This window comes from Daphnia pulicaria, chromosome 8 (assembly GCF_021234035.1).
Source record: "Daphnia pulicaria isolate SC F1-1A chromosome 8, SC_F0-13Bv2, whole genome shotgun sequence".
Classification (NCBI taxonomy): Eukaryota; Metazoa; Arthropoda; class Branchiopoda; order Diplostraca; family Daphniidae; genus Daphnia; species Daphnia pulicaria.
In genome coordinates this window covers 11315509-11327872 of record NC_060920.1, presented here as the reverse complement: position 1 = coordinate 11327872, position 12364 = coordinate 11315509, and the positions used below count along the sequence as shown (strand labels likewise).

Below are 12364 nucleotides of genomic sequence, written 5' to 3'. Positions count from 1 at the left end.
TTGCACAACACACTTGTTTTAATACCGCATGTATTTCATCCCCGCCATGCTCACAAACATGGGAGTGAGCGGTCAGTTATACCTTATCGAATAGTCATGAAATAAGGCAAGCCATCCTTTTCCAAACGTCGAGTCAACACTTCGACACCTGTTTCGGTCACGAGCATTGTATGTTCGAATTGCGCAGATAGTTTACCGTCTTGGGTCACCGCCGTCCAATTGTCCGGCCATTGCTCATCTTTCCATACACCTAAGTAACATTAAATTAAGTAGTATTAGTTTCTTGTGTTAAATGCAAAAGTTTTGATACTGAAACGGTAGGCAAGTAAATTTGACCATTACCTTCAGATATCATTGGCTCGATTGTGAAACAGTGACCAGGCTTCATGATTCCAACGGCTTTATTCTCTGTGAAAACATACGTAAGTTACTGATCAAGTTTAACAGATGAGTAGTGTAAGGAGCAATGAAAGTCACGTACTTGCATAGTGAGGAATATTAGGTGCTGTATGGAAAAGCTGGTGAATACCATGTCCGCAATAACTCCTAACAACTGAAAATCCATGGCTTTGGGCGTGTTTTTGAATAACAGCCCCAACATCGCGATACTTAACACCTGGCTTCACTATCAGAGAATGAGGGGGAAAATGACGCATGAAGAGTTTATCGGTAAACAAATAACTGAAAGCGCGAAGCTTACAAACCTATTTCGATCGCTTTTTCTAGACATTCCCAAGTGACTTGCACTAGCCTCTTGCCAGACTCGCTAACCTGACCAACGAATAAGGTTTCATTAAGGTCACCATGAAATCCTCGGTGGTAAGCCGTTACATCAACTAATAAACAAAATGTTTTTAATAAACAAGGATTACACAAACATTTTTAACAAATAAATTATTATTACTGTTGCATATATCCCCATTTTGCATGGGTCTCTTATCAGGGATACCATGGCAGATAACCTCATTGATAGAAGTGCAACAGGATTTTGGGAATTCATAATAATTTAATGGTGATGGATAGCACTCCCGCTCAATGCAGGCTTCATGGACAATCCTATCAATCTCATCTGTTGTGACTCCAACGGCCACAGCATTTGCTGCTTCTTCCAAGATTTCTCTACCAAGCTGTAAACAATATTAGTCAATTGCAAATTCATAATGGGCAACAATTGATTACCTTGCTGACAACTCTCATTCCTTCTTTTTCTTCATCACTTAAAGCCTTAATATAGGAACTTCCTCTAGCAGACTGTTCTCCAAGTGGATGTCCTTCAGGATGATTAGCATAATCTGGTCTAGCAATGTGTGAAGGGATGGTGCGTTTGGGGGTCTGAGGATATGGACGTAAAGTACCTAAAAATAACTATATTTAGAGATAATATCCCAACACAAAATAATTACATCACATACCGGTAAACGGGAAACCAGGCCAAGGGTTGTACGTGACGGGCTCTGTCACTGTTTCTTTCTTGTGGGCACTCTTATGCACATTCCAGTTTTTTTTGAAACATTCTTGTGTACAAAAGAACGATCCTTTAATGCCCAGTTTAATGCAAGTCGGGCATTGTAACCGGGCTTCTTGGTCACAACCTGGGGTTTCACAAAGAGCTCCTGCAGACATTATTTTCAAACACTTCGCACTTCAATCTTCAAGGCGATTGTTCGTCAATTCGTGTTCGATTCAGGATAGTCGTCTGCAAAGTTGTCAGCACTAAACAACCAAACTATGACGTCATTTCATTTCCCCTTGGTGGCTAACAAAATTTTCGATCGTTTATAATGATTATCAAAATAAATATTAATCAGTTCAAAAATAAAACTTAATTTAAATAAAATTTTAGACATTAATACTTTCATAGCGATTTTTATTATTTCTAAAATGTCTGGACTGGACTCTGTTTAGTTTAGTCATGCTCTCCTCCCATATTCCAAAATTGTCTTCTGCTGGTGTCACTTTTATAGTCCTGCCGGTTGTAATTCATTGACCCGTAATAATATTTAAAAAATGGCAAAACAAGGACAGATGGATCTTGAACTCAAAAAGGTAATTATTTTAGTATTTTTGTCTTATTTTTACATCACATTTTCATTCCATTATGACTGTTTTCAGGCATTTGCTGAACTACAGCAAAAAATGGTCGAGACGTCTCAAAAGCTCAAATTAGCTGATCTACAGATCGAGACGCTCAAAAGAAGTATGACACATGCACAACTAACTGACAAAGAAATAAGTCAACTTCCAACTGATACCAAAACATATGAAAGTGTGGGTCGTATGTTTGTGTTAAAAGAAGTAACTGTAGCACGAACGAACCTTGAGAACAAAATCAAAGGCTGTGAGGAGAAAGTGAAAACACTTGAGGTTAGATTTACATTAAATTTAATTGTGCATTTTTTTTTTAAATTTTGTTCTAACTTCTGTTCAATTACAAAGGGAACTAAAGCATACTTGGAGCGCAGCTTGAAGGAAAGTGAGAACAACATTAGAGAAATGATCCAACAAAGAAAAGATGCTAACACTGGGGATCAACACTGAAGATAAAATATTTTTTGCCCACTTGGATACTTGTCTATGCTTTTTTTGTTCGTTTCCATCGATTTGTATGGGGAAACCAAAATAAACTGCTTAAAATACTACGTGGTTAGATTTTTACATGATAGATGGCCAAAAAGTCGTCTGCTGACCTTGGAGAAAACTTCAATAACACAGAAAGACCTGAAGTGAGAGTAAAAACAGTGATCAACAACAAGTTGGGTTAAAGAGACCTTTCGTTTTCGATTTTTGGCCTTGAATTAATCTTATTTTCTAGGGATGCTGACTGGCATCAAAAGGTAGGAATGAAATTAAATTAATTTTAAAAGATGTTATAAAGCAAACAGGACGTCGATGTTCGATGACTTCATCGACTTCATAGTAAAAAAAAAAATTATTTTCTTGTTGTGTGTGTGCACAATATGAACAGTTTGAAATTGATAGGATTTTTATTTACTCCCTTGATCTATTAGTTTTCACAACTTTGCAGTAATTTTAATAGTTTTGGTCTAAATTGCTGTTTATAGTTTAGACATATCAGACTTCATTGGATCTTCTTAGTTAATTTCGGGTGAACTAGTGAAAGAAGAGCTGTTTCAGAATGGAAAAAATGCTCCTCAAAAGGTATTGATATACTGGGTTAGGATTAACAGCTTGTTCCCAATGAACCAATTAAAATCTGCCTGGAATACTCACATTATTTGTTTGTTGGGTATTTTGTTGCACCATTTTCTCTCTCTCTCCCTCTAGCTATTATTTTTTCTAATTCAACGAACCACTTTTAGGTTTATTTAATATTCAAATTCAAAAGATTTTAATATGTTTCAATTATTTAAAACTTTTTATAGACAGGCATACCTGGCCAGTCATACAGGCCACGGATCAACAAATGGAAATCCCATTTCAGCTGCATCAGAAAAGATTCATTTTGGAGGTGTTCTTGGACCCTATCAAGAACCTGTAAGCACAGGTTCCAGTGATTTGGATGTTGATACCTGCTTGAAAATAAACAATTATGAGGACACAGTGCGTCAGCTCGATATGTACTATGGGCTCGGTAACAAAATGATTTCCAAATGATATTTGAATATAATTTTCAACCATGTTCAAATTAGTTAAGCGGCAGCTATTACACTATCAAAGCCCTACCACCGGGTTATTTCCTGCCCAGACTGTTGACAAAGAAGTTGGTAGTGTGCGAGATTCTATTTATTGCGCGTCAGCCATTTGGAGCTTATACCAAGCTTACCGGTACCAAGCTGCAAATGACCTTACTTGACATTGGAAAAAAAATTATATTCCTTTTTATACAGGCGGATAGATGATGATCGCGGTAAATCATACGAACTTGGACAGTCAGCTGTCAAATGTTTTCGTGGGATCTTGCGTTGTTGGTTGCAAGTCGCTAACAAAGTAGAGGCTTTTAAAAAGAATCAAGTGGCACAGAATGCATTGTTCACTCGATATCACCTGCAGACTGGCCAAGTTCTTACAAAAGATCAGGACCCGTGCATGGACAACCATTTGCAGGTATGTTTCTATACTTATTTCACACTATTTCGATATTTTGGATATTAATGAATTACTTGACTTGTTTACAGTTGGACGTCGTTTCTCTGTATCTTCTCTTCCTCGTGCAAATAATCCAGTCAGGCCTTCAGGTTATTTACACCATGGATGAAGTTATTTTTATTCAGAACCTCGTTTACTACGTCGAACGGGCATATCGCACACCTGATTTTGGATTGTGGCAAAGAGGTTCAAAGTACAATGACGGCACTCCTGAAATACATGCCAGGTTTTTATCTAGAATGAATGACAGGTTAACATTTTTGCTTATTCTTCCTTTACCACGCTTTCAGTTCAATTGGAATGGCCAAGGCTGCGCTAGAAGCAATTAATGGTTGCAATCTCTTTGGTGAAAAGGGCTCGTCTGTTTCCGTAATTTACGTCGACATTGACGCGCATAATCGCAATCGATCTATTTTTGAAACACTTCTTCCGAGAGAATCAAGTTCCAAGGTAAGCTTATTTAAAAGACTTATTTCAGTTCAGCTAGTAAACTTCCGCGTAATTTACAGAACACAGATGCTTCTCTACTGCCAACTATCTCTTGGCCATGTTTCGCAACCCATGATGATGTCCTTTATAACCGGACCAAGTCAAAGATAATTCGCCGGCTTAAAGGTAGCTTCGGGTTCAAACGCTTTCTTCGGGACGGCTACGGAACAGCTGTGGAAGATATAAACCGTCGTTATTACAATGAAGGCGAAACACGAGTTAGTCACCGTTCTCTTTCTACCACAATCGAAATGTTTCATCTAATCTTGTTCTAAATATTGTAGGATTTTGAAAACATAGAATCGGAATGGCCAATCTTCTATCTTTACATGATGATTGACGGATTTTTCAAAGTAATCATTGCTGTTAACATATTTAATATTTGTAATATAGCAATCTTTCTTAATCTAAAAATTATATTTCTACTGATCAGGGCTTACCAGAACAAGTTGAAGAATACAAAAGGCTACTTAAGGCACGAGTAAGGCATGATCATAGAGGTGATCCTGTCATCCCAAAATACTTTTACGTCCCTCAAGAATCAGTGGATTACGAGAAAATGGAGCCAGGAAGTCAGATGCGCCACCCTTCCGATGAAGGGGGTTCACACAACTTGTTTCTGTGGGGCCAATCGCTTTACATTACTGCTTCCTTACTGGCCGAAGGACTTGTCCATGTCAATGAACTTGACCTCATCCGTCGATATCTTCCATCGTATAACCGTCCTAGGAAAATGGGTGGCAGATATTCGGCCTTTCAGGTGATTATCTATCTTGTGTCTGCATTGCTGTTGTTTAGGTTGTCATCTGAATGCATTGAAGTTGTTTCATGCAGCAACTATGAGGTGAATCTCTTCGATTTAAAAAACAAATATTGGATTAACGAGCTACTACTAAAAAGTGCGCGCATCGTTCGAATTTTATGCTAGCTTAAGTCGGACTTTTTTTTTCTAATGGAGGAATTTTTGCCACTGTTTTATTGAACAGAGGTTGAGATCGATGGATAGATTGATTTTGTATTAATATTTATTTTCGTTTACACTGAAACAACGTGGACCGGACATTTTAATGAATCCAGAGTAAACACGTAAGTGCAAGATTTGTGAATGTTTGCCTGCTGAGATCTATGATCGAGAACACGCTTTTGAATTTTGGACATGGCATGCTCATTACTTAAGCAATTTTCAGTTTTAATTTTCTTTCTGTTACTTTTATCCATTGGGGATCAAAAATCAAACCTAACGGTTATTGCTTTAACTTCGGTATAGTCGGGAAATCACCGTATAATTATGATTTTTCACAAACTAACTACAAAATGTCCCTATTAAATGCCTAATTCGCCGGTTTATCTCTAAACAGGGTACTGCCAGCGATTTGGTGGTGCAGATCGTCTTGATAGCCGAATCTATGCGGCTTCAAGGTATGACAACCTTACATTTAAAGAATTAATTCACTGTAAAATTTTTGTCGTATTTCCAATATTCAATGCAGCAATGATGGGCACTTATGGTATTCAAACACAGACACCACACGAAGTTGAGCCAGTACAAATTTGGCCTCCTAAAGAGCTGGTCAAAGTCTACGAGCATCTTGGCTTGTCAAAACGATTAGGACTACAGGTATTATTTTACTACTTGCTAAAAAGAAAATGGCTTTCTAATGTCAAAAACTTGTCGGAAACGCAGGGTCGCCCTACTCGTCCGATTGGAGCCCTAGGCACTAGCAAAATTTATCGAATCTCTGGACAAACGGTTCTTTGCTACCCACTTATCTTCGAAGTCTCAGATTTCTACTTGTCACATGATATGTCTCTACTGATCGATGATATCAAAACGGAATTGCACTTTGTTGGGCGTTACTGGCGACTTTCAGGACGTCCAACGGTGTGCATTCTGATTAGAGAAGAACACATGCGAGATCCGCAGTTTAAGGAGATGTTAGAATTATTAGCGATGTTAAAAAAAGGTCACTGTGATGGTCTCAAAGTCCGCACTGGAAGACTTCAGAATTTGATTTCATCATCCTGTATAGGTAAATTTTGAATTGATAGCAACATTTCTTTTATAAAATGTTTAACTCTTCAATATTTGTTTCAGAACATTTGGATTTCATGAACCAAGTCGACTTGAAAGAGTTAAACATACAGCCGTTTGGTCAGGTTCATCATGATTACATTGGTTACCAAAGTCTCACTGATGTGCCAAAAGCACTTCAGTATTCAGAGGCAGAATTCGACTTCACGCAGTTCAACAAGCTAAATTCTACTGCAGAACTTATCGACTCATTACGCTGCGTTGAAGGGCTACACACACAAGCCTACATCTTAGGAGTAATTCAGCGGAGGGAGCACCCAGAATTTGTTATTGACAATTTAACTGGTAATAACTAAAAATGCAATATCAATATTACAATAGTTAATTGTATCTACTTCAAACGGCAAGTTCGCGAGCGCCTGATTCACGTCAAGCGACTTGCAGGCTCACTTCGTCACTGGTCGGCTGTGCGCTTGTCCTCGGCGCTACTTTTCCAACTTGTCGATTCCATTTCACCGTTCATCACCACGGGTATTTAAGTGATCTCTTTAACAATTTTTAAAACTAATTCTCCTGTTCAGTATTGGTCAATGGAAAGCAGCTCACTGTCGGAGTTGTTGGCGGTGTCGAAGTCGTACTAGATAAACCCATGACTCCTAGCGAAATCCATGTACGCATGAATTGCATTTCCCGTTTTCATCTCAAGCAAACTACATCACAAAGTATTTGATTGGGTTTTTAGGAAGCTATCTACCGCCATTGCCCTGTGGATGACCCTGTCCAAGCTGTTTTACAACAAGAAGTTTTACTTTACTGTGGACGACTGATTGCTACCCACCCTAATTATTTTTCTGGAATACTTAAAATTCGAGTCGGGTGAGTATCAACACAATTTTCTACTTTAAAAAATAAAAGAACTTACTAACTTGTTGCATAGTTGGATATTACATGCTATTCGGTTATACTTGGCTGTACCAACGGATACGGACGAGGACTGCAATCATGAACCATTGGAGAGTCGTAGTCCCAGTGAGATTCGTCGGTTACTCCTTCGGGTACTGCATCTTAAGAACTTGACCGCAGATGATAACCAATTCGGTTTGCAGTACGTATTCTAACGGTGTCTTTAATCAATTATTAGAATTTGTATAAAAATATTACTGCTTTTTGAAGACTCACGCCATACAAGCGCCGCCAAATTGAAGGATGCCTTGCTCGAGTCCCAGAAGGGTTCTATCAAAAAGTATGGAATGTCTTGAAGAAAACGCCGGGTGGAATTGTCGTTCAGGGGCATATGTTAGCCCAAGAGCCCACTTTATCCCACATGACCATGTCTGAGCTTAATTTCTCCTTGCTAGTTGAAGATATGCTGTTTAAAGTAATTACTTAAAACTAAACTTCTTTCATTTGCCAAAGCTTATTGATAACGACATTTGTTTGTTTTTAGATCGTTCGTCCTGAATATCGTCAGTTAGTCGTCGAATTACTTTGTATCGTCAATACTATCCTTTTGCGAAATCCTGAATTACGGTTTAAAATGAAACTTGATTTGGACTTTGTCATTTCTGAAGCTTTAGCTATGTTTCTAAAGGTAACAGTATATCGGATCACGAAATAATCAAATTTCATGTACTTAATGGACTAATTTGTTTTCACAGGACTTTGGTACAGAAATAGATACGAAAATTTCAAGTAACGATGGTACTCATAAAAAAAGCAGTATTGATCCCGGACTTACCCAATTTTACAACGCGACTGCAGCTACGACAAACGGTTACCTGGCTCGTGCTGTAGTGAACACTGTACTTCGCGGAGATCTTGGAACTGAGTGCATTGATGACTCGGAGGAATCTTGCCGAGTATCATAAGAATACTTCAATTATAGTAGAATGGTCCTAGCTAGTACCAATTACCTGTTGCACATTTTTTGTTATCTATTTATGTGCTTAAGTGACATTTTCCCTCAAAACCCTGTAGCAAATGCATATGTATGCATGTGTGCTGTGAAAATATTTTTCTTTTGTTGTCACTAGGAGATGATACAAAGAATCATGTATTAATTTGTTGTTACATCTCACCACATTGGGATACAGACACTGGAATCTTGGGTTTGTTGTTTGGCCCAGTAGGAACATTCTCAATTTTCCTCACCACGAGTAAACCATCTAAAACTCTGCCAAATACAACATGCTTGCCATCCAAGAAATCACACTTGGAGCAAGTTATGAAGAACTGAGAGCCATTTGTGTCTCGTCCACTATTTGCCTGTTACAAAATCATTTTCAGACGTAAATAGTGAAATTAGTTAAATAGTTAAGTTAATTAAGATCTGAGCAAACTAATTACCATAGATAGAAGTCCAGGGGAATCATGTTTCAAGTTGAAATTTTCATCATTGAAAGTATCACCATAAATACTTAAGCACCCAGTTCCATCTCCCTATGTTATGGAATTAACAGGTTGTAAACCAAACTAAACAATGTTTCACTCAACATTTTACTTACATTAAGAAAATCTCCTCCTTGAATCATGAAATCCTTAATGATCCGATGAAAAGACGTTCCTTTAAAACCAGTTGGCAACCCGTCTCGTTTGAATTCTCCTGTGCAGAATTGCCGAAAATTCTCAGCTGTCCTTGGTACAACATCAGCAAACAGCTCTATGATGATACGTCCAATATCCTGTAATATACAACCACTGTAATTTAAACAAATGTTTAAGAAAATGAAATAAACCATATAAAATCTTACTGTTGATCCAACTGTTACATCCAAGAACACCACCGGATTATTAGGATGCCTCAATTGCCCTTGAATCTGATTCCATGTCGGCATTTTATATCGAACGCACACGTTATGTTAGTCGTTACAGCTTTGTAGCAGACTACGAGCTGACAAATGAGCGTCCAAGGTTACCAAGCAACGACGTCCAAGGTTACCTAGCAACGACAGCTGAAGCTCTGTTTTCAGTTTTCGTCTGCTGTCAAAACTGAACTACAAATTTTCGAAGTTGGCGTGGACAGGACAGAAGATATTTCACTTTTTCCCTCTAATTAAATAAAATGGCTGCACCGGTACCCACGCTTTTACCTCTGGTAATACTTGTTTACAGTTATGCAATTAAATCTTAGCCTAAATTTGGTGTGATATGCAGGAGTTGGTTGATAAATGCATTGGTTCAAGGATCCACATTATCATGAAGAATGACAAGGAAATAGTGGGAACTTTGCTAGGGTTCGACGATTTTGTCAACATGGTGCTGGAAGATGTGTCAGAATTTGAATCTACTCCAGAAGGAAGACGTGTGACTAAGCTAGACCAGATCCTGTTGAATGGAAACAACATAACTATGGTAAGGATGCTATAGCAACATAATTTATTGTCTTATTACTTGAACTAACTAAACATTACTTGATATTTAGTTAGTTCCTGGTGGAGAGGGACCAGAAGCTCATTCATGAATTTTTCTTTAATTTTCAAAAGACAATACATCATTCACTCAAATCCTTGAGAATATTTACAATTTCTGACATAGTTGGGCGGTCTTCAGGTTTTGGTTGCCAACAGCTTTGATAAAGCTTACTAAATGTTGTTTCCTCTTCATTACAATTACTATTGAGGACTGGTCTTTCATCCTTGGCAACAACCTAATAACCAACAGGAAACTTAACAATGAATCACATAAAAGTCTAAAAATGAAATACCAGGTATGCTACAGTGGGCCAGTCCAAGTCAGAAAATGGTATTTGATTGTGTTCAAATTGCCATAATGTTATACCATAGGAATAGACATCAGATTTTGTTGAGGGAATATCCCCTTGAAGTATTTCTGGGGAACAGTAAGAAACTGTACCTACTCTTTGTTGGTACTGAGACAGAAATGAAATAGAACAACATTACATCCATTTTCAATCACATTAAGATATGACAAGATAAAACTAACCTGGAATAAATCAAGCTGATGAATGTTTGCAGAATTTCCAAAGTCTCCCAATTTAATCCATTTTTCACTTTTCACCATGATATTAGCAGGTTTCACATCAAGGTGCAGCACTCCATTTGCATGACAATATTCAAGAGCCATGACTAATTGTGTCGAATAGCTGTAAAGTAAAAGTATTAATCTAATTGTAATTTGGGAAAAGTATGATTGAATACCTGAGAATGTCTCCCCATGGAATTTTCAAAGACATGCTAAGAAGTTGTTGAAGGTTAAGGGAACCCCAAGGTTCCATTAAAATTAGAACATCATCATCAACTTTCTCTATTTTAAGAGTGCTGATTATGTTGGGATGTGATAGCTTTTCCCCATTTATTTCATTGACCTGTTCTTTTGCAGCATTCTTTATTATTTTAACAGCAACTTGTGCATCTGGAAAATTAAATTACAGTTCTGGTTTTTAAGGCTTTCAACTTTGATAAAGCAATTATATACCTTTATACTTTGCCAATACAACTTGACCAAACCTTCCCCGTCCTAGTACATTAGATGAGTTGAGAGTGGTCTTAATTTTTGAAGCAAAAAGCAGCCTATGGGGACTATCAACAGAAAGTGAAATACTATCTCGTTTCTGAAAAAAATTATTTGGACTATTGAAGTTAAAATGGCTAGATGATGGGGATAATGAAGGTGTGGATTGGGGGTTGCACTGTGGAAAAGGTGATAACAAGGTGTGATATTGAGTGTGACCAGCTGGAACTGGACTCAACTTCAAATGATTGGGACTTTTAAAATCTTTAATAGGTAAAAAGCTTTTCAAACTAGCAGCTGCGACAGCGACACACGGAGATCGTGACATGTCTTGAAACCCAAAACCCAAAACTGCCCTGTAGAATAAAAAAGGGGGGAGAGCTAAAACACTGTCTCTTTAAAACGTTTTCTAAAACCTTTTCCAAGATACACCCACCTCGACAAAAATATTCTAATTTAAAAGTGTTTTTCGAACCCACTCCGTATGTTTACTTAATGTCCCCGACGTTGTCATATAATTTTTAAAAACATAATAATGGTAATAATTAATCAGCATGAAAAAAATTGTAAATGTAAAATCGGTAAATTTTGGGGTGAATTTTCAATTTTCGACTAAATGAACCTGACGAGCTTTTCCTTTATTTGCCTCCGCAGAACCAACCTGGAAATAACAAACAAAATGTTTCGTCAGAGCCATTACTTGTAATGTAATGTAATGTAATGTAAAGTAATGGCTCTGGCTTTGTGTACATCTCTCGTTGGTTTGTTTTATTCTTGAGCACTTTTGCAAAAAATTCTCGAGCACTTATTAGCAAAGTCTTTAGAAATTATTAAATTAAGTCATAGAAGTGTGATTAAGTTCCTGGCTTAATTTAAATGTACGTGCATGTGTGATTTAAATGAATAAATTATATTTAAATCTAGAAAGTTATGTAATGAAATGGATCAGAAACATTAAATTAGAAGAATTCTTGTATTACTTCAGACAAGTCACATCGGAATTCAATTGAGTCATAGAGACAAAATTTTAATTGAGTGAATAAGACTTGTGCAATTTGTGAGATCTTGGTGAACAGACATGAGAAGAAATCATTTTTTAATTTCTGTTTTGGGGAACGATAGTAGCTTCCACTCTTTCAGGCGGAACGAAGAGCGTTTGAAGAGTTTTGGTGGAAGTTCCTGGGCGGAGTTCTAGTTCCGGTGGAGATTTACCATGAGGTGCGGAACGGATCGAGGATGCATCTGTTTTCATTTCAGGAAACTGCA

General features: G+C 37.5%; 6 protein-coding genes across 9 annotated transcripts; 3 read left to right on the top strand and 3 right to left on the bottom strand.

The window, feature by feature from the left end:
- Positions 1-21: 21 nt before the first annotated feature.
- Positions 22-1742, bottom strand: LOC124311254 (methionine aminopeptidase 1-like). Its single transcript, XM_046775672.1, has 7 exons — positions 1413-1742; positions 1180-1355; positions 905-1127; positions 705-836; positions 482-625; positions 343-408; positions 22-250 (listed from the first exon to the last, which is right to left on the bottom strand). Exons 1-7 carry the CDS (start codon positions 1621-1623, stop codon positions 84-86), a joined length of 1119 nt encoding a protein of 372 aa, XP_046631628.1. The 5' UTR covers positions 1624-1742; the 3' UTR covers positions 22-83.
- Positions 1743-1905: 163 nt separating this feature from the next.
- Positions 1906-2639, top strand: LOC124311504 (prefoldin subunit 1-like). Its single transcript, XM_046776033.1, has 3 exons — positions 1906-2046; positions 2113-2364; positions 2437-2639. Exons 1-3 carry the CDS (start codon positions 2008-2010, stop codon positions 2536-2538), a joined length of 393 nt encoding a protein of 130 aa, XP_046631989.1. The 5' UTR covers positions 1906-2007; the 3' UTR covers positions 2539-2639.
- A 51-nt stretch (positions 2640-2690) lies between these two features.
- Positions 2691-8688, top strand: LOC124310875 (probable phosphorylase b kinase regulatory subunit beta). 4 transcript variants are annotated; one of them, XM_046774986.1, is made up of 22 exons: positions 2702-2834; positions 3097-3159; positions 3384-3592; positions 3651-3786; positions 3849-4065; positions 4137-4333; positions 4398-4557; positions 4617-4814; positions 4881-4949; positions 5030-5356; positions 5674-5682; positions 5955-6015; positions 6087-6214; positions 6281-6626; positions 6692-6973; positions 7037-7159; positions 7210-7298; positions 7371-7504; positions 7566-7733; positions 7802-8006; positions 8076-8219; positions 8287-8688. In XM_046774986.1, the coding sequence occupies exons 2-22, from the start codon at positions 3137-3139 to the stop codon at positions 8494-8496; spliced, it is 3435 nt and encodes a 1144-aa protein (XP_046630942.1). In that variant the 5' UTR covers positions 2702-2834; positions 3097-3136; the 3' UTR covers positions 8497-8688. The 4 variants fall into 4 exon arrangements, with proteins under 4 accessions (XP_046630944.1, XP_046630942.1, XP_046630945.1 ...); XM_046774987.1 differs by having other exon boundaries at positions 2708-2834; positions 3063-3159; XM_046774988.1 differs by lacking the exon at positions 3097-3159 and having other exon boundaries at positions 2691-2834.
- On the bottom strand, positions 8666-9543 carry LOC124311442 (peptidyl-prolyl cis-trans isomerase H-like). The gene is made up of 4 exons (XM_046775937.1): positions 9379-9543; positions 9133-9309; positions 8975-9067; positions 8666-8893 (listed from the first exon to the last, which is right to left on the bottom strand). Exons 1-4 carry the CDS (start codon positions 9460-9462, stop codon positions 8696-8698), a joined length of 552 nt encoding a protein of 183 aa, XP_046631893.1. The 5' UTR covers positions 9463-9543; the 3' UTR covers positions 8666-8695.
- Positions 9544-9584: 41 nt separating this feature from the next.
- On the top strand, positions 9585-10131 carry LOC124311537 (U6 snRNA-associated Sm-like protein LSm5). The gene is made up of 3 exons (XM_046776070.1): positions 9585-9722; positions 9782-9979; positions 10050-10131. The coding sequence occupies exons 1-3, from the start codon at positions 9690-9692 to the stop codon at positions 10086-10088; spliced, it is 270 nt and encodes an 89-aa protein (XP_046632026.1). The 5' UTR covers positions 9585-9689; the 3' UTR covers positions 10089-10131.
- On the bottom strand, positions 10079-11582 carry LOC124311271 (serine/threonine-protein kinase mos-like). Its single transcript, XM_046775702.1, has 5 exons — positions 11063-11582; positions 10786-10999; positions 10571-10730; positions 10332-10496; positions 10079-10274 (listed from the first exon to the last, which is right to left on the bottom strand). Exons 1-5 carry the CDS (start codon positions 11424-11426, stop codon positions 10119-10121), a joined length of 1059 nt encoding a protein of 352 aa, XP_046631658.1. The 5' UTR covers positions 11427-11582; the 3' UTR covers positions 10079-10118.
- Positions 11583-12364: the final 782 nt, after the last annotated feature.